The 21698-nt window shown below is 41.6% G+C and overlaps 1 protein-coding gene across 1 annotated transcript in view; it reads right to left on the bottom strand.

Moving 5' to 3' along the window:
* Positions 1–21698, bottom strand: part of Erich2 (glutamate rich 2) — a 32523-nt gene that overhangs the window by 6019 nt on the left and 4806 nt on the right. Inside the window, exons 3-10 of the mRNA XM_060390536.1 lie at positions 20385–20420; positions 19325–19355; positions 18359–18407; positions 17576–17612; positions 14870–14956; positions 5779–5924; positions 3218–3396; positions 654–711 (exon numbers count right to left, since the gene is read on the bottom strand). Coding sequence (XP_060246519.1) covers positions 654–711; positions 3218–3396; positions 5779–5924; positions 14870–14956; positions 17576–17612; positions 18359–18407; positions 19325–19355; positions 20385–20420 — 623 coding nt within the window. The remainder of the gene's footprint in view (positions 1–653; positions 712–3217; positions 3397–5778; positions 5925–14869; positions 14957–17575; positions 17613–18358; positions 18408–19324; positions 19356–20384; positions 20421–21698) is intronic.

Here is a 21698-nt window from a genome sequence, read left to right on the forward strand (position 1 = left end):
AGGCCCCTCCCTTCCCAGCACACCTGTAGTTTATCCTGCTCTGTACCGTACTCCCCCAGATACCCACAGACTGGCTTCCTACCTTTCAGTTCTGCCCTCAAGCTCTGAGCGAAGGCTTCCAGGCCATCCTATGGAAAGTGACCTTCTAGTGCCCTCTCTTCCTCTTGCTTATTTTCCTCTTGGGCCTACCGTTCAGTCACATACCGTGTACTTACCAGTTTATTGTCTGTCCAACACTAGACCTCTCTGTGGGATTGGTTTTGGCTGACTGCTCATTATCCAGGGTCTCACACAGTGCCTGGCACACAGGCAGGGTTGAACATTTGTGGAATGAACACATGTTCAGTTAGCGTAGACTCCCGTGGCATCTGACTCTTCTCTGACACTGGCAGCATAAAGCGACTCACTGCCTCCTACGTTAGGAAGGTTCTGTTTTCCAGGATAGCAGTCAGTCTGTCTACACTGATCTTCTACACAGAGAGGTACTCTAGGAGTCCCAGTGAGCTGACATATTAACAACTCGTTCATTCTTAAGGATCCCAGAGACAAGAGTAGAGAATTCACTAGACTGGGACAGTCAAGCCACCTTCGTATTATGAGAGCTGTTCCAGAAACAAAGGAATGGCTAGAGAAGGTACATGTTTTGTACTTACTCATTTGACATAATTTTTGTGCTAGCTGGTAGTCTCGGCCCATTTCTGCTCTCAGGAACTGGAAAACAAATTCTTCAGATAAGTGGTTTCAAGAGAGAATTGAAATAAACTCCTTAAAAACATTGATTAATGACTAATTATTCTGCCTTTTGTTGCTGGTGGTCTTTTTTTTTTCCTTCATGGCAGGGTTTCTCTGTGCCTTGCCTGTTCTGGAACTCTGCAGACTAGGCCGGCCTTGAACGCACACTCCTGAGTGTTGGGATTAAAGGTGTGCACCAGCACTTATCCTGCTTTAACATTTATACATTTCTCCAGAGTGAGACTGTATTCAGTCAACTAATCATTCTCGTATATGCAGGCCTTGTGTATGTAGGTTCCTGCAGAGGTCAGAAGAAGGCATCCAATTCCCGGAGGCTGGAGTTACAGGAAGCTATGAGCTGCGTGGCATGGGCACTAGGAACCGAACTCTGGTCCTCTGGAAGAGCAGGAAATGCTCTTAACCCTGAGCCATCTCTCCAGCCTAAGTTCATTATCTGAAGATGTCTGACGGAGAAAGCCTGGCCTTGCTGTCTGGCCACAAGGTCTATACATTACTCAGCAGCCTGAGAATGAAGAGGCTGATTCAACTGGCATCACATTGGTCTCATCGTTTACATATTTGCTTGCTTCAGGGTCAGTTCTCCTCTGCCAACGGAGCCCACACTGACATGACAGTAACTGGTTTAAAACAAATTGTGGGGCCTGGAGAGGTGGCTCCAGCAGTTAAGCGCACGTGTTGCTCTTGAGAAGACCCAGGTTCTCTTCCTACCATCCAGATGGTGGTCCAGGACCATCTGTAACTCCAGTTCCTGGGGAGCCGATGCCCTTTTCTGACCTGAGGACATTTGCATGTGTGTGGGTCACATGAACACATGAAAGCACACACAAACACAAACAATAAGCAAACCTTAAAGAAGCAGACACAAGAACATCGTTCTGATGCTATGTAACTCAGCGTGTACCAGCACTGCTGATGGTTTATTGCTTTTGCTGGTTAAAAAAAAACAGTACACGTTTGCAATATAGTAATTTTATAAGCTAAATAAATACATTCTATCCCTACCTGAAAATGCTTCTAATTTTATCATCTAAAGATGTAATTATTTTCTTAACATTTTCATATCTATCCTTGCAAGTATTTTATTTTATTTTATGTGCACGAGTGTTTTGCCTGCATATATATGTGTGTGCCACATGTGTGCCTGCTGCCCATGGAGGTCAGGAGAAGGCATCACCCTAGAACTGGGGTTACAGATGGATGTGAGCAGCCCTGTGGGTGCTGGAAATCAAAGCCAAGTCCTCTCCAAGAGCAGCCAATGCTTCTAGCCAATTAATCAACAACTTCTTTCAGATAGTTTGAAAATAAGCACATATAATAACACTGATGTGCACATGCATTAAGATTATTCAGAAGCTTAAAAAAAACTGTGATCACTTTCTCCCTGTGGAACTAAACAGTCTTTCTTTGCTGGGAGTTGGGAGCAGGGGCTGACTCAGAGGCCTCGCGCGCCCTGAGCATGCGTTCTACCATCGAGCTGGCATCCCCAGAACCGAGCCGTCTCTTCAAGTTTTTACTTAGTTAGGGTATACTTTTGCTAGAACCATGTTGAATTGTTAGCTCTTTATATTGCTTCCAATAAAACTAAACACCCTACTGTTTGAGGTCGGTCCTTGTTTATGTGAGAAGGCCTTTTGAACCACGTACAAGGACAGAGATCTAGTCTACCAGAGCCACGTCCCCTGAGGAACAAAAACCTCCTCTCTCTTACTCCCAGACATGGGACAAAGAACCATTTACCAATTTAAGAAGAAGTTCTTGGGACCTGGAGAGATGGCTCAGTGGTTAAGAAGTAGTTCTTTTAACATTTTTCTCAGTTCACACACACACACCAGCTAGTGATTTGGCTCAGCCTGTAAGGGTGCTTGTTGCCAAGGTTGATGAAACTACTGGGCCTAGGATTTTCTACTTTCATTTTAATTATGATACACATTGGCTTATCTGAACATTTTCAAATATCCAGCGCTTGATCTAGTAACTTGTTTCTTTTAATCCAAATTTTAACTTGCTTCTTTAGTTCTCTTTTTGTTTGGAATTTTCCAGTTTTTGATGTTCATATTTAGGGAGTACTTTTAATAGCCACTGAAATATTTATATGTAAGTTCTCAGGGGCTGGGCAGAGGGCTCAGTGGCTAAGAGTGCTGGCTTCCCAGTCGTAAGGACCAGAGTTATGATCCAGGCACTTGCAAAACAAGCCATGAGTTCTGTCCATACCTGAAACCCCAGCTCTGGGTGTGAGCAAAGTGAGATGGAGGCAGGAACTCTGGGGCTTGAGGGCTTGCAGCTAAAGCCAAGAAAACTCAAGCCCCAGGTTTAGGGAAAAGATTGTCTCAAAAAAATTGGCTAATTTTAAAATAATTAATATATACTTATTCATTTTATCTACATAATAGGATGGTATCCTGTTTAATTATTTCAGTATTTGTGTATGCCTTAAATTATAATAATACAAATGCAAAAAACTTACTTCAGCCATTAACTCCAATGGGGCACGAGTCTCCTTTCTAACAGGGGCCCCATCATCGTCATCATTGGAATCATCCTCTCCATCACCATCTGTCGACTCTGACAGCTTCTCGAGGTCCTCAAGGCAATACTCACTATTTTTCTGCTGCTTTACAAGGACCAAATCCTTGCCTGCTTCACCTTAAACAGAACACACACAGCCAATAAATCATGGAAAGTTGAGATGTTAAATTAAACCAGGTACTATTAGCACCCATGAAACTGATCTATTAATAAAAACAATCAGCACACAAAAATCATTACTCCTTCCATCCTTATGCATATTGGTTCATTTACCTCTAACAATATTCCAATGGGACGGCTGTCTCATCCATCTATCTATCTATCTATCTATCTATCTATCTATCTATCTATCTATCTATCTATCTGTCGGTCTGTTTGTCTATTTATTATGTATTGGTCCTTCAAGACAGGTTTCTTTTTTAAAATACTCTAATGTAATTTAATTTTATGGTCTGCATTCATCTCTGTGTAAGGGTGTCGGATCCCCTGGAACTGTAGTTACAGACAGTTGTGAACTGCTGGCTGGGTGGGTGCTGGAAATGAACCAGAGGCCTCTGAAGAACAGCCAGTGCTTCTAAACTGCTAAGTGTCTATCTCTCTAGCTGGGCAGTTTCTATTCCCATCTACTGATGAAGAAAACTGGGGACAAAGAGGTGAAGCAACCCCAGATTCAAGTTGATAAGGCAACCCACTTGTTCTGGGAGTCAGTTTGGGTAGAGTTGAAACTTTTAATGGCATTCTATACTATTCTTTCCTAAAATACATTAAAATGTACTATTGGGGCAGCTTGAAATACTGTTTACTTGCTTTCTTCTAATGTGCTCTCTCGGAAGCACTGTGGGGTGAGCCTTTGGCTTTGTGGAGTCTTTCATGCTTTCAGACTGAACTCATTAGGGAGACCCAGCCCCTTCTCAGGGGATTCTGAGGGTCTACAAAGTTTCTTCTTTGATGGGGTCATGGCCATACTCTAAAGGTAAAAACACATATACAGAAGAGAAAACGAAGACATTCATGAGAGAGCACCAGAGAAGACAGGCTGGGAAAAAAACAGAGCAGGAAAAAAAGATAAAAGATAAAAGCGATTCCAAGCCAAACGTGCCAGCCTGAAAAAACGACGCTGGATCTTCAGGACCCATTTACCTGCTTTTGTCTTATCCAGAGTCTCCATGGAGCCACACCCTCAGACCCTCCAGAGGGCACCTGGTCTTTGCACCTCACCATACTGATGTCATCAGAGCAAGGTCATAATAGGCGATTAAGAACATCCTGCGACATCACAAGGATGGTCTCAACTCACAGACACTTGGTGTTGTGAGGCTGTTTCCTAATGTCTGGATCCAAAGTATTCTTCTCTCTTGGGTGCTGTTTATTTCACTGTAGCCCCTCTCACAGCCTCAGAACAACCTTCAAGTTGGTGTTTTATATCGCTGTTTGAAAGTTTCATGTTTTAAAAGTGACTGATAAAAGCTGCATGTATTCAGGCAAGTGTGGTGGTGGTGCACACCTTTAATCCTAGCCCGCCTGGAGGCAGAGGCAGGCAGATTTATGAGTTTAAGGCCAGCCTGGTCTACAGAGTGAGTTCCATGACAACCAGGGCTACACAGAAAAACCCTGTCTTGAAAAAAAAAAAAAAAGCGTGCATGCACAGAGTACCATGTAATGCTTTGATGCATGCATACATTTTGTAATGTTTAAATCAGGTTTAACATATCTCGTCAAATGTGTCACTTCCTTATGGAGAAAACAAACTCCAGCAGTCTAATTTTTTGGAACAGCAGATTTTCCTTGTCTACTCATCCTACTGTTTAGCAACACATCAGCCTTCTAACTCTTATCTCTAACTTGGAATGAACTGTGTTTTTGTTTGTTTTTGCTCAGTTCTCCTTTCTCCCTTCTTTGCCCAGTCTCTGATTACTTCTTCTCCAGTCCTAACTATGGCCCCATTGATGAGAGACCTTTTGCTGAGAGCTCTTTGGCATTGACTCTCTCTGCCTGCAGGCCTTGTTTCATTTAATACAAAGATCTCCAGTTCCATCTGTGTTGTAAATGACAGGAATTTGGTTATTATTAGCATCCAAACAGTGTTCCTTTTTGTAAGTAAACCATATCTTCTGTATCTATTCTACTGACAAACACTTTTTTTTAAAGAACTGGCCAAATCTCTAAAATGGGAACTTCCCAAGAGAAAGGACAGTGCCTGCTTTGACAACTGTATCCAGTTTTTAAATTGGTACCTGGCACTCTGGCTTGTTAAGTTTTCACAGTATTTTAATCCATTTGAGGATTTAACACCCTCCAGTGATCATCTTATATAACGGATATCCACAGATGTCTTTTCTGGCTGTATATTGCATAACCCAGGATATGAGTTTGAAAGTACTGCTTCCTTTGACCTGCCTAGAGCTACAGTGTTGTCAACTCAAGTCCAAAGGTCATGGACAGTGGGCTAAAACAGAAGGCACAATTACTCAGTTGAGCAAGACAAAAGCTCGCTGTTACCTGTACTTTCTTTCAGGAAGGAAGATGACCACAGGTCAAGGTGCTGATTGAAGTGATCTTTACTTTCAATACTCCTGGAAGATGGTCTGGTTTTGCTATTTTTAAAAGAGACTTTATTTTCATTCTTCTTTGAAGAGGCTTCTTTTCTAACCGTTAAAGGAGACAGTGAGATAGCTCATCAGTCACAGCGCACTTCAACATTTTATAAAGGTTCATGGAACACACACATGCACACTAACGTTTCAAAGAAAATTACAATATGCCTAACAAATAGACTTAAATACTTGGAATGTTGGCTCGTCTTTGGAAAAGCATAATTTTTATTGCTCGCGAAAAACTATTCCCGCACGACATTTATTATTGCGTAACAATTCGTAGACTCTTCTCAGAGTTCCAACACAGAGCATGTAAGAGAATCACTTACAAAAATGCTTTTGGCTCCTGGTGAGATGGTGACGTAAAACCATTTAAGGAAATCGGCCTTCAATGGCTTTTGGAGTTTGTAAATAGATGCGTGCACTCGTCAAGCGCGAGCTCTGCAGTTAGGTTCCAGCACTAATATTAACCCCACGGTTACAAAACAGCCTCTTTTTACATTTCAAAGCTCATGCCAATAAACAGCCCATGCGGACAAGGCATTCCACATACAGCACTCCATCCACAGAGAAGCACGTCTATGTTGTGAAAAAAACAATCCAAATCCCTTTTCAGGGTTGTTAAGAATCAGTGTCAGACAGGTGGTGGCAGCGCAGGCCTTGAATCCTGGTACCTGGGCAGCAGAGGCAGGAGGAGCTCTGAGTTTTGTTTCGTTTTCTCCAGAGCTGAGGACGGACCCAGGGCCTTGCACTTGCTAGGCCAGCACTTTACCACTGAGCTAAATCCCTAACCCCAGGATCTCTGAGTTTGAGGCCAGCTGGTCTACAAAGCAAGTTCCAGGACAGCCAAGGCTACACAGAAAAAGCCTGTCTCAAAAAAAAAAAAAAAAAAAAAAACAAAAAAACAAAAAACAAAACAAAACAAAAAAAAACAAGAATAAGAAAAAAAATATTTCAGTGTGTCTCTTTTGCAAACTTCAAAAAGCAAAAATTCAACTTCTAGTTTACATGGAAAAATACAGAGATAAAATTATGGTGGCTTTGCCCCTTCAAAGAAGACAGACATCTAAAAAACCATAGTATTGTTAGCTATCTTGAGTTCTGCTTTTTTCCTCTTTCTTTTGCATGTGTTAATATGTGTGGGCGTGTGTCATGGCATGTGTGTGAAGGTCAGAGGACAATAATTGTAGATGCTGGCTCTCTCTTTCCAACAGATAGGTCCTGGGGATCAAACTTAAGAAATCAGGCTGGGTGGCAAGCTCCTTCTACCTTCTGCTCTCTCTTGCTAGCCCCTGGGTTTTGACTTTACAAATAGGTTGGCCAGCTTACTTTATTCTTAGTAGAGGCAAGAATGGAGCTTTAATTTCTCTAGGATATTTGACTAAGTTATCCCATTCTTAGCTGTTTACCCAGAAAAGTCTAAGCCAACATACCCCAATAAACAAACCTGACACCCATATTTATTATTATTATTGTACTATTTACCATAGCCAGGAAATTGAACCACTCTAATATTCATCAGTGGATATGTGATGGTTTCCCCCATAGGCTCTTATGTTTGAATGTTTGGGTCCCAGTTTGAGAAGGATTAGGACGTGTGGCTTATTGGAGCAGGTGTGGCCTTGTTGGGGAAAGTGAATAACAGGAGGTGGGTTTTGAGGTTTCAAAAGCCTATGCCAGACCCAGCCTTACTCTCTCTGCTTGCAACTTGTGGATCAGATGTGAGCTCCCAGCTACTGCTCCAGTGTCATTCTGTCCTTCCTGCTGCCATACTCATCATGATGGCCATGGACTCACCCTCTGAAACCGTAAGCAAGCCCCCAATTAAACCTAAATTGCCTTGGTCATGGTGTTTCATCGCAGCAATAGTCAACCTAACTAAGACAGGAGGAATATATAAAGAAAATATATGGTGCATACACACAATGAAATATCACACACCATCAAGCCAGACATTTGGGAGGCAGAGGCAAGCTATTCTTTGAGTTGAAGGCCAGCCTGCTCTATATAGTGAGTTCTAGGACAGCCAGGGCTACACAGGAATACCCTGTCTCAAAGTCTACCCTCCCCCCAGGAGAGTTATGCATCATTAGAGAAAAATGAAATCAGAACATTTCCAGGAGAGTGGATGCACTGGAAAGTACTGTGTAAAGAGAAAAAAAGCCAGAGTCAGAAAGAAAGACCATGTTTTTTCTCAGGTGCAGAACCCAACTTTAAAATTACATTTATATGTGTGTTTATACATGTGTTTATAGATTATGAAACTAGAAGAGGAAGAAAGCAATCTCAAGAACAGTAGGAAACGGGTAATAGACTGTGGAAAAGAAGAGTAGAAAGGGAGGCTAACTGGAAGAAAGAAAAGGAACACATTGCAGGGGGTGAGGGGTGCAGTGGGGGAGGGGAATAACTGAGAACACAGAAAGATACCTGTGTGAAGATGCCATGATGAAACCTCATACTCTGTACACCTAAAAACTCCTTTTAAAAGAGAGATAAAAATGACAGCAGGGCCAAACCAACACACCCACTTCTCTGGATATAAAGAAGGCCCAGGAAGACGATTTAAGTTCTGCATCTGACCCTTTCATCTTCTCCCCTCCCTTTTTATTATTATCATTTATTACAATATATTCAATTTGTATCTCGGCTGTGCTCCCATCTCCTCCCAATACCACCTTCCCTCCCTCTTCTCCCCCTTTGCTCCTCCTCTAGTGTACTGACTGGGGTAGTCCTCCTCCCCTTCCCTCTGACCCTAGCCTATCAGGTCTCATCAGGACTGGCTGCACTGTCTTCCTCTAGAGGTGAGGCTGCCCCCTTCACCTCCCTTTCATCATCTAATTGTGTCAGAACACCCACAAGAAGCTTGGCATGGAGAGCTCACTGAAGTCCTCAGTGTCCTGGGATGGCAGGACTGTTGTTAGGCTGCCATACAACCCATCCCTGAGTGCTGGGATTACAGGAATGCGCCATGTGCCCAGCTGACATTATTGTTTTATATACCACCAAAGAAACAAAGACATTGTTAAAGCTGGCATCAACTGAAATCAGTATGAGACAGTATCTCTGCCTAAGACTGTGGGCAAGAGGATGCCAGCAGATCCCGTAACATAGCCCTGAGAAGGGGAGCTAGCCAGCACAGATCTGAGGATCTGAGTAATTTGAAAGCGTCCTGATTAATCAATCCTAAGCACACAGAGGCAGGTGACAAGTTCACTGTGCTGTAGATGTATGGAATGCTACTGTTGCAAGCAGCAACCATAAACACCCATGACCAAAACCTACCTGAGCACTGACCCAGTCACGGTTTGAACAGTAAAGCACAAAGTCCTTTTCCTCTCATGTCCTGCAGAGTCTACAGTGCAGACGCTCAAGGAATCAGAGGCCAGAAATCTAATCTTTTCTCCAACTAAAAACTACTAACTTCAGCAGAGTGTGGCAGCACACGCCTTTGACCTCAGCACTCAGGAGACAGAGACAGGTGGATCTCTATGAGTTAGAGGGTAGCTTGGTCTACACAGTGAGTTCCAAGCCAACCTGAGCTACCCAGTGAGACTGTCTCAAAACAAACAAACAAACAAACAAACAACAAAAACAAGCCCCCTCCCTCCCCCCCACCCCCATCCCCACCCCCCATCAGTAAATGTTCTTGTGGAATGTATACAATTTAGCCTTATTCATTCAAATGCTGATTTCTCTCCCCCACTCTCTGGTTTCAATCCCACACTGCATTGTCACCTGTCTCAAATTTGTGTAAACATGCCACCATTTGTTCTCTGTATTTTCAATAAAACAACCAGCCAGTGCTGAGCAAGGGAGAGAATAGGGTGGGACATCCTGTTCCAGAGGGGAGGAGAAGGAAGAGAGTGAGAGGATTGGCAGAAAGCAGGGATTGGCAGGAGAGGATTTTGAACCATGAGGAGAGATGAACCAGTCCTAAGATATGACTAAAAGCAAGTATAATGTGGGAAATCTGAATGGGAGGAAACTATGTGGACTTGGAGGTTTAGGATGGAATAACTATTGCCCAGCACTGTGCTCTAGGCTAATTAAATAAATCCTAGTCTTTGTGTGGTGATTTGGTTATTCAGCTGGTTTAGGAATAACCAGTGCTTAACTAAAAGATAAATCAATAATAAATATTAATAACCCACAACAAATGGCACCCAACTAATAAGTATCCACATCCTTTAAATCATACATTAACATAATTTGGTGGGAGAAATAAGCTCCCAGTGATACAACCCAAACTTAAAACCTAAAAACTCCCAGGTCAATTACTAACTCTTTATGAGAGATTCTTAAACAGGCCCAGGAGCAAAAGACAGCCTCCTGTGGGCAGACCTGAGACTTAACATAACAAAACTGGCTGCCTACAGTCTAACAGGAGGGGTACACAAACATGGCTTCCTTATACTGTGGCTGTCTCAGCTCAGCTCAGCTCAGCTCAGGGCAACAACAGCAGCCATGGCTGGAAAGAAAGGAACTGGAGGCAGACAGACCTCTAGACAGAGTTTGGCCTAAAACTGCATCTAAAATAAAAAATGCCATGGCAGAGGGTGTTTTAATGCCTTTTGGCTTTGTTTTGGTTGCCATAGTCATGGATCTGGTTGCAATATGTTTAATGGTGATGGCTCCTCTCCATGGCTTCTCCAAGAAAATTCAAGGAGAAAATGAGGGGAAAGCCAAGGAATGGAATACTAAGTTACAGACAATAGAAAAGGCCCTCTTCCTAATAAAAATTAGGTTAATAGCAGCTAAAATTCAAAGCTCTCTGACTGCAAGATACTGCTCTTTCTGGTAAGGGTCTGCAGATTCACTGCAACAACAACTAAATTCCAAAAAATAACCAACTGGGCTTTGCTTGTTACAGCCTAAATTGGCACAACTGACCCAAAACTTAAAGTTTTCTTATCTCTTTGCTTGATTTTCATTTAAAGGCTTTGAGTTACAATGATATGGATTTGAGGAAAAAATATTTGAACAAGTTGGTGAAGGCACATGCCTTTAATCCCAACACAAAGTAAAAAGAAACAGCCAGATCTCTGAGTTCAGATCAGCCTAATTTACATAATAAAAGCCAGGGTGGCAACTCCTGCTATTTAGCCACTTGCGGAGAATAGTCTAAGATTCAAAATAACAAAATTTTCCTTAAGGTTACTATGTAAGTTCTTTTTTTTCTTAATAAGAGCTGTTATGTCCTTACTGACCTAAAGGTTAGATTCACATCAATTTTAGGTTTATTTAAGGAGAGATGATGTCACACTGTTCTAAAAAGGCCAGCCAATCTCAAAAACTGGTACTTCCACAGAAACGGTACAGAAGGGCATTTTGGCTTAAGAAATATGTTCTGTTGGTCAATGTAAGGACTCAAAATTAGGCGGGGAGACAAACATGCAAACTGCATGCCTCCCACATGAAAAAACTTTTAAATGCTGACTAGATAAAGGTGTCACACTGCTCTGGAAGCAGGCTTATCCTTTCAAATGTGAGGGGGGCGGCAGGGAGGATGTGGGTCATGCCTGATGCAGAAAAGATACAGGGGGCTTACAGGTGGCAAAGCACAGTCCAGCCTATTTAAGTCCTAGAAACTCAAATATTACAATTCATATGTTTAAAAGGCTGAACCATCCACCCCATGTCATAAAAGGGGCAAGCCAAAAAATAGCCACAACCAATATAAAAATCAAGTTACAAGATGCCGAGGGTATGTTTAAATGCTAAAGGTAAAAGGGAGTTTATATAAAGTTTAGCTATAAAGGCATAACTGTCCATTAGGAATAGAAAAAGGGATAAGACAAAAATAGCTACAACATATATAAAAACCTACGCCAAAACCTCTAAACAGGTACAAGATGCCTAGGGTATGCTTAAACCCTAAATTAAAAAGGAATTTATATAAAGTTTACTTAAAACATGCCTTTTCTTAGTGCTCAAGGCAACCAGTTTGTCTCTCTAAAGGGAGGCCTTCTCTCGGGAGATAGGTAGCAGCTTGGTCTAATACAACAAGGGCCCAAGAGCTCAAAAAAGATATTTTGATTTATCCAACCTTGTTTTGATTTCAACATGATAATGATTATATGTTCAATAATAATGGTAACTTATATTGCTGATCCCTTCACATGCGAACAACTCTGAAACTGAGACATAAAAAAAAAATGTCTCTAGCCAGAACTCCAACAATACATGGCCAATAAATCATTGGCTATAATATCCTCAAAATTTATTATGCCATTTTTTTAATTGGCATAGATAAAATTGGTTTACAGTTCAGTTTCATCATGAACATCTCATATAATTTTAGAACTATATAATACTTGTGAGAAATTCTATGTTTGCAAAACAGAAGGTCTGGACACTGGAGATGCTGGGTCAAAACTGACAGAAATGCTCCTTCCAGCATGCTGAGACACTGGCGTATATGTCCCAGCATCTTGCATGTTCTAGCATTCTGCTTGTTCCTGCCTCAACTGCTTCAATTGCTGTTTCTCATCAAAGTCTGATCCCAAGAGAGCTTTAAAGAAAGCTACTTATCTCGATTGGTCCAGCATTTTAGACTGTCCCAAACAGGACTTCTATTAAGCCTGATTTCTCAACATTCAAAGACTGGACCACGAATGTTAATGTTTGCTTAATTAACCATTTTCCCCAATTTCCTTTGGGCTCCCTAACAGGATTTCCGTGTGCCCAAAATGTCAGCTAGAAGAAATTCATGAGAATGTCCAATTTCCTTTAAGGGAGGGTCGGGTAGGTTTTTGGTTGTTTTCTGTGGCTATGAATGTTTATTGTCATTGGGTTATAAATTATTAACATTCTTATTCAGAGAGAAAACACGGTTAGACTCAGGGATTTCTCTTTTCCTTTCTCTTTTCTCTATTTTTCTTTCTTAGATAAGGAGAAAAGGGGTTGAAAAGAAAGGGGAATACAGGATTATCTTATAGGAATAATAAGACAAAAGGTAGATTATTGAATCTATTCAACTTAAGGTTTAATTTGTTATTTTCAAATAAGGTTAATTTTAACTCTGGTATAGGATTTTGCATATTGATGCAAAAATAAGTCTATTTTTAATACATTGGTAAATTTTAGTATATTGATACAAATTCAAGGGTACTTTCAATACTTTTAAACTGTTATTACCAACTGTTTAGGTAATGCAAGTTAATTGCTAGTTATTCAACTCATAGTCATGTCACAGACTAGTCTAATTTATCACAGGAGTATACATACTAGGTTTAACAGATAGATATGAGTTTGTAGACAGGTCGATTACATAAAGACAGGTAAGTCTTCAAAAACTTCAGAGACCTACAGAATATGGCATTTTAAAATGTCTTTATTATTTTAAAGATTCTTTGACAATGAGACAGGTCATCTCCTGGCAGCACCCCACCTACGTCAAAGATGATGATGAGCATCGAAGAACCTCCATATGGAGATGGCTTCAAATGTGGCAAACGAGCCACCCAGACAAAAAAATGCCCTCGTTTCATGACAGACAGAATTCTACCAAAAATGGGCAAGCTTAAATACAGGACAAGTTGACTGCTGAACTCTGCCAAGACAGGGTAAGCAAGTCCTAAATAGTTCCTGCTTCATATGTATGTCAAATATTCTGAGCCAGAATAGAGAGTTTATAGAGAGTTATGGGTGACTGTTCAAGCAGCAAACTGTCTCTGTCAATTTTTTATTTTTTTGGAAGCTGCTAACATGCACTTTACTCAAGTAACTAATTCTATTCCTTCTCAAGTCTCTGGTGGGGTTGAACACCAAACAGTTACAGTTCCACAGTTAAGCCTAAGTTGTTTAGAATTTAAGAAAAAGTTATAAAAAGGTAATACCAATAGGATAAAAGTTAATTTAGGTACAGAACTCTAAACTTGTCAAGATAGAATAGATAATCAAATACTTTCTCCTAAGTTGCCAAATACACATGGACTGGACATTGCACATGTAAATTTTATCTAAGAGTTTTCATAACTTTTATAATAATTATTGTATTGGAAAAAAAAGGAGCCTTTTATTATACTTAAAGGGGTAAATGTTGGTAAATGTTCTTGTGGAATGTTTACAATTTACCCTTGTTCATTCAAATGCTGATTTCTCTACCCCACTATCTGGTTTTAATCCAGACATTGCTTTGTGATGCTTATTCTAAGCATCACCTGTCTCAAGTTTGTGTAAACATGCCACCATTTATTCTCTGTACTTTCAATAAAACCACCAGCCAATGCTGTGCAAAGGAGAGAATAGGGTGGGACATCCTGGTCCGGAAGGTAGGAGAAGAAAGTGAGTGGGAGGAGTCAAAGAGCAGGGATAGAAGACTTGGAACCATGAGCAGAGATGAACCGGACCTAAGACATGACTAAAAGCAAGTATAATGGGTGAAATCTGAATGGGAGGAAACTATGTGGGCCTGGAGGTTTAGGACGGAATAACTATTGCCCAGTTAATTAATTGTTAATTAAATAAATCCTAGTCTCTGCGTGGTGATTTGGGTATTCAGCTGGTTTAGGAATAGCCACTGCTTAACTAGAAGATAAATCAATAATAAATATTAATAACCCACAACCCCCAAAATCCTATTGACTTCCTTTTGAGAAGATAATGATATCCACAATAATAAAGATTCTAACTAGTTAATAAACCATTAAAAGTTTCATTGCTTTCACAACAGTGACAACAGAGGAAAGATTTCAAATTCTACTGTATAAACTAACATCCTTTAGATATGGAAGGTATTTAATTAAGTAGTTTTAAAAGTTACAAAGTTCCTCAGGTTAGATAGTCCAGGAGAACATGGTATGCTGGAGAAGAGATATCCTAAATTTCAGCATTTTCTTTACTTTTTAAGGTCTATATTTCGGCATATTTAGAAAATGTCCTCCAACGGTTATTAGAATTAATAGCATTTTCAGAGAACTTACAATTTAAATTTTGCCTTAAATGATTTACATTAGTCAAGCATGGGCCAAAACCTAAAACCACTTAAATCTTACTTTGCTGAGAATGTATTAGCTGCACCCGGAGAGATCTGTGCACAAAGCTTGCTTGCCAGTCTTGGTCTGAGTCCAAAGCAGCATTTGCTTAAAAGTGTAGAAATGAGAAAACAGCTTAGTATTCATTTTAGCATTCATTTGTAGCACACACACCCTTATATAACAATCCGACACCCCCCCCCCAAGGATACAGTTTCTTTAGCTTTGCTCAAAGAATGGTGGATTTGCTTTAGCCACGTCCCCTGGGACAGGTGCGAACACCCAGAACAAGGGAAAGAAGAGAGACTGAAAACGAGTGGTCTTTAACCTAGCACAGGTGCAGGGGTGGGAGGATGGGAGGAGGGGAGTTGTATTTAATCAAACCGGACCTCCTGGTCAGCGGGTGAAGCCAACAATGGGATGAAAGTGGATGGGAAGCTCCACTGAGAATTCACTGACTTTGCAGGAGTTAATCCTCCTTTGAGCTATGGTCCCCACAGTTTTCCATTTTGACTTGTCTTCAACCTCATTTACCTTCAACCTTGGATAAGGGGTGGTCACAGCCACAGATCTGTGGGGCTCACTAGCTGTATCTACCAGCCTTTGCACTTGTCCCTGCTAGGAAACCCCGGTGCTCAAATGCAATCGGAGCGCACAGGCATGACTTGCCCCTCTGCTTTTCTGACTGGGTCCAGGCTCCTCGATCCCCTGGGCTGTGGCTCACCTCTGCTCCAGTCCCACCCCTGCTCAGCACCATCTATGAGCACTGGCTAAGAGAATTACAGCGCCGAGGACTGTCTCCAGCCACACCAACCCCGAGGCACACAATCTCAATTTGACAGGGTCTAGATCACGTTACAGATTCGAGTTACCAATGGTGAAAGAGCTATTAAATATGAGCAGCACCATTACATGGATGGACCTCAGGGCTTAATAAAAACAAGAAAGCAAGCTGAGCACTGAATTCATCTCCTGACTGCATGAAGTGTGTCCAGCAATCACACTCCTCCCATCATGCCTCCTTCCCAGCCACGATGCATCGATAGTCTAACTATGATACAGAATAAACCCTTCTCACTTACATTGCTTTTGACAGGTATTTGTCAGCAATAAGAGAAGCAACCGATACAGCAGGGCTCATGGACACCAGTCACTTATTTCCTATTAACTTCCATTACTACTGAACCTTGATTGGATCTCATGCTTTTTGATTGTGCTTTCAACTATGTGATAACAGGATATACAGCAGTATTGTATATGTAGATGGACACACTTTATACAGATTTTTTTTCTGGTGGACTATAATTTGAAAAAATTATAATCATAATTATTTAAAATAATAATTTATTTTAATAAATAAGACCTCTGATATTGGTCTATTACACGTTACTTTCTTTCTGATGCAAAACATACAGGGTGGTAAGATGGCAGAGTCCGTAAAGGCACTTTGTGCCAAGCCTGATGGAACTGAGTTCGAGTTCCAGGCCATACATGACAGAAGGAAAGAATCAATTACTAGAACTGTCTCCTGACCTTCACATATGTGGTCCATGCCAGTCCCTACATAAATACATCAGTTTCTGAGACAAGGAGTCTCTGTGCAGCCCTGGCTGTCCCTGCACTTGCTCTGTAGAGCAGGCGGGTCTTGAACCCAGAGATCCAACTGCCTCTGCCTCTGAAGTGCTGGGATTAAAGGTGTGAATCACCACTGCCCCTGTACAAGTTTTTTTTTTTTTTAATTTTTAAGCTATTACTAAGTATGACAATTAACATATATGTTGCATAGAGTGGAATTTTTCTCAGCCAATAGTATTCAAAATGAACCAGGACATCAGGCATGATAGACAATGTGCCTGCAGCTCCCAAGAGCTGCAATCACATATATTATATATATCTCTGGATATTGTTTCAGTCCTTTGACCCTGTGAGTCTTGGGAACTGAACTGAGGTGGCCAGGCCTGGCACTGGCACCTTTTACTTTTTTTCATTTGTCTCTATATGTCTGTGCACCATGTGTGTGAAGCATTAAAAAAGGCCAGAAGAGGGCATTGGATCCCCTGAGTTACAGGTGGTTGTGAGGCACCCTGGGAATGCTGGGTATCAAAAATAGGCTCTCAGGAAGAGGTTCTTAACTGCTGAGCCATCTCTCCAGCCCTAGAAATTTGTTTTAAGGTCAATATTCAAACTGCAATTCTTCATCAAATAAATAGTATATTTTCCCCCAAAAGGTATAGATAATTGTTATCATGAAGTATTTTAATCAAGTATCCGAACTGGCTCTGTCACTGGAGCTAATACCTCACAGTCAGCAATTCAGTTGATCTACACTGTGTTTTCAAATACCAGTCTCTTCAGCTATTCACGGTGATTTCTTTTTCTTTATGTAGAACTAATGTTGCATGTTAAATGAGCAGAGAATACTAACTTTAAAGTAAGTATTCACTTATAGCGATGTTCTAAAGAAGGAAGCAGGATCAAAGGAAAACAGGAAAGAGTAGTGGAAATTAAACAAAAGACAGAGTAGCCAGAACACACTCTGTTTAAGCATTAGAGGGAGAGGTGAGTATCACCTATTTTTCACAGTTTAATTTCCATTTAAAATATCCCTCTATTCAAGTAGCAACTGCAGCCACTCAAGGCTGCCTTTGCAGGCTTAATTAGGTGACAAATGGTTTGCATTATCTACTTCTAATTACTTAAAAGGTAAGGCCAAGGACATTTTCTTACCGTGACACTTCTTTATTTGTGTCAATCATCACTTTTTCTGAAAGAGAAGAAAAAAATATTAAGTATTTTTTCAACAGTGTTACCCTAACATAAAATTTTAATTGTGAAATAGTTAAGGCTTTTTTTTTTTTTAAAAGATAGGTAACACCAAATTTCACTGTTAAGTTACATAACCACATCCAACCATTCCAATATTCTTCTTAATATTCAGAACAAGATCATGGTCAATGAGACACATAGCCAAACTTTGGGCAGAGTGCAGGGAATCTTATGAAAGAAGGGGGAGATAGAAAGACCTGGAAGGGTCTGGAGCTCCACAAGGAGAACAACAGAACCAAAAAAATCTAGGCCCAGGGATCTTTTCTGAGACTGATAATTCCGACTAAGGACCATTCATGGAGATAACCTAGAACCCCTGCACAGATGTAGCCCATGGCAGCTCGTATCCAAATGGGCTCCCTAGTGAGGGGAACAGGGGCTATCTCTGATATGAACTCAGTGGCTGGCTCTTTAATCACCTCCCCTCTGAGATGGGTGCAGCCTTATCAGGCCACAGAAGAAGATTATGAAAGACAGTCCTGGGAGACTTGATAGGCTAGGGTCAGATGGAAGGTGAGGAGGACCTCCCTTATCAGTGGACTGGGGAAGGGGCATGGGAGGAGGGCAGGATTGGTAGGGGTCAAGGGTGGGGGCTACAGCTGGGATACAAAGTAAATAAATTGTAATAAAAATTGCATTAAAAAAGATCATGGTCAAATACATTCTAAGTAATAAATCATTTACCTTTTGAATCATACACTAGCAATCTTCCATTCTGTCTGCTTTTTGGTACCTAAAATAGAAAGCAGGAATAAAAATTATAATTATTTTGCTTTGAATATTTGGAAAAACATATTAAAAGCCTTTATGTAAATATTTCTATAGTGTCATACATACTAAAGCCAATTATTTTTAAACCTTATAAGTTGATGGTAAAGTTGACCTAAAGCATTCTTTTGTTTTTTCTTTTCTCTTTCTTTTTCGGTTTTTGGAGACAGGGCTTCTGTGTAGCCTTGGCTGTCCTCCTGGACTTGTTTTGTAGATCAGGCTGGCCTCCAACTCACAGAGATCCAACTGTCTCTACCTCCCCTATTCCTCAGATTAGAGGTGTGGGCCACCACACCCAGCTAACCCAAAGCATTTTTAAAACAAAGCAATAAACAAGAACAAAACCTCCAGCAATATGCATTTTATTTACCTACTTTTTCTTGAAACAAGTCATATTTGTGCATTCATGGCTGGCCTTAGTATATAACCATGGAGGACCCTGAACTTTTGTTTGAGACAGGGTTTCTCTGTGTAGCCTTGGCTGTCCAGGAACTCACATGGTAGACCAGGCTGGCCTAGAAATCACAGAGCCGCCTGCCTCTGCCTCCCAACTGTGTGGGATCAAAAGCGTGGGCCATCCCTGCCCAGTGAGCGTCTTATCTTTTTGCTTTCCCTTCCGAGGTGTTAGGACTGAGGTGGAGAAATGGCTTAGCCATTAAAAGGGTTGTTCTGCCTCACAAGCAAAAAAAAACCAAGGACAAGAAAGACAGGCTTGTGCAACCACGCCTGGACAGCTTCCTTTCCAACTGTCTCTCTCACACAGACTCAATCTTGAGAGTTCATGCCCATTCATGGAGGCTGGGATTTGCAAGCAGTGCTCCCCGAAGGCATGCTAGGCAAGCACCAGAGCACGGAGCTACACGCCCACCCTGCATTCTTTACCTTTGCAACATCTTTCTTATCTAGGTAGTTTCTGAAAAAACAAAGAAACAAGATATTTACTCTGTAAATTTCTGAACACTTGTATAAATGTCAATACAAACGAAACAAGCATAGAATTGTCAGCAGGCTGTTAAGCATGGATTGAGAAATGAAGTTATAAAAGTCTACAGTGGTGGTTCTCAACCTGTGGGTTGTGACCCCTTTTGAGGAGTCAGCCGACCTTTTCACAGGGGTCCCAGAAGAGCATGGGGGGGGAGATATTTACATTACAATTCAAAACAGTAACAAACTTACAGTTATAAAGTAGCAATGAAAATAATTTTGTGATTGGATCATCATGACATGAGGAACTGTATTAAAGGGTTTCAGCACTAGGAAGGTTAAGAACCACCAGCCTAGAGAAATCAACTTTCCTCTTATCTCACACGCTGGAGTCATGGAAACTGTGCTGTGGGAATGATTCTGCCTGGGACAGTGGTGTGCTGAGTGGGCCCCTAGTTCTGTCACCTTCCTTGTTCATTCTCTTGTGGTCTAGACTGAAGATACTGCCAAAAGCAGGCCGAGACACTTTCCCGCTGAGCTGACTCGGGAAATCGTAACTTCATTTATACTTCTCTCCCTAACCTCAACAAACTAAACACAAGAAATAAATCTCCGCTGCTGTCCAGTTTGCTGGTGCCATAAAAGGCACATTTTAGAGTAGATGTGAGCCAGAGAAAAGGAAGGCTTCCACATTTAGGATATGGAATTTTATTAAAGCATTATTTAAATATATACATGTACAAACTGATTTTTCATTTTTATCCAATAATACGTTTAATTCTAGCATATGGTGACAATTTACTTGTCCCTCTCCGTTGGCTCCACATCCCATGGTAGACTTTTGTTTGTTTCTAAGACAGGGTCTTACTTTGTAGCTCTGACTGGCAGAGAATTCACTACACAGAGCAAGCTGGTCTTGAACTTACAGAGATCCACCTGCCTCTGCTCTGGAGTTACAGATGTGTGCCATCATGCCTGGGCCTCAAACCAGGCTTTTGAAATGGTTATCATTACATACCTGGGAATTTCGGGAATACAAAACTCAGGACCAAGACTGCGGACAACAAAGCAAAGTGTCATTAGCTGGTGTGGCTTCCTTCGCAGATGTCTCTCTCACACAGACTCCCATTCTTGAACAAAGCCTGTTTAACCTTTCACCCCGGGCTTTGCCTTCTGGAAACTCTGACCAAGACAGACAAATAAATAGGTTATTAACTTGATTCTCTGTTGTGGAGTTGATTGAGTGCTACAACATACCAGAAAAGCAAGGCCTCTTCTGAGGGAAGCCAGTTATGAAGACAGAAGTAGGATAAAGGAAAGATTTCCCTCAGATTCTCTAGGCTAGGCTGAGACCATGCAGCGGTGAGCAAAGCAGGCTGCACAGGTTTCTACAGGCCTGTGCACAGCCGCTGGGGAGACCGTTCACTTCTCTCCAGCTTCAGAGCTGCACGGACGGTCCCCTTACTGGGACTGCACTGTAGGGTATACCATTCTCTCCCCCACTTCAGTGATGAAAGGAAAGTCAGGACAGCCAGAGCTCAGATCCTGATGGAGATCCGGACACTCCTCAGCCCAGCTTCATCATTCCCGAGGAGATGTGCCCTCTCATCCTAACTGAATGCCTCAGGTGTCAGCAATACTCAGGAGCCTGGGCTCTTGGTAAGAGCCTAGATTCAAAGCTGGTTCTGCCACTGCTCAGGTGAGCCCGGCAAAATGACTTCATTTCTTTAAGCTTCAGCTCTTCCACCTGAAAAATGGGGCTTGTCAATGGGGCTGAACTTCTCTGGACAACTGAAGAGGTTCAGTGGGGTAAACTAGATTAGGGGTCTAGCACGGAGCCTGGCACACAGGAGGGATGCTGTTACGGGGGAAAATTCCTCACGCTTTATCTAAAAGAAAAGCTGGGGACATGTCCTTCGGGCTAAGATTGTTTTGGGAAGCAAAATACAAGCTGTGATTGACACAAGCACACTGTCTTTGAAGACATAATTAACTTACAAAGCCACCCCAGCTCTGAAGTACTGGCACACGTTAATAAAGACCACTGGCCCACGAAGAATGCTGTAATGCTCAACATGGAAGGTCCGAGTGCCCCCTGCATACTGGGATGTGGCTTGACTCTGTCTGTCAACAGCCCCTTCGGCAGTGGGAATAATTACGACAGCCTCCAATTCATGAGTAACATTCAACACCTATTTAAAATAAAAATTTGGGCTGGGGTCGTAGTTTAGGAGAAGAGCATATTGTGTCGCTGGTATGTGTGAGGTGCTGAGTTTCACCCCCAGCCCCAAAACAGAAGAGCAAACCCTCAGTGAGCACCTGCCATGCCTCA

This window comes from Meriones unguiculatus, chromosome 8 (assembly GCF_030254825.1).
Source record: "Meriones unguiculatus strain TT.TT164.6M chromosome 8, Bangor_MerUng_6.1, whole genome shotgun sequence".
Taxonomy (NCBI): domain Eukaryota; kingdom Metazoa; phylum Chordata; class Mammalia; order Rodentia; family Muridae; genus Meriones; species Meriones unguiculatus.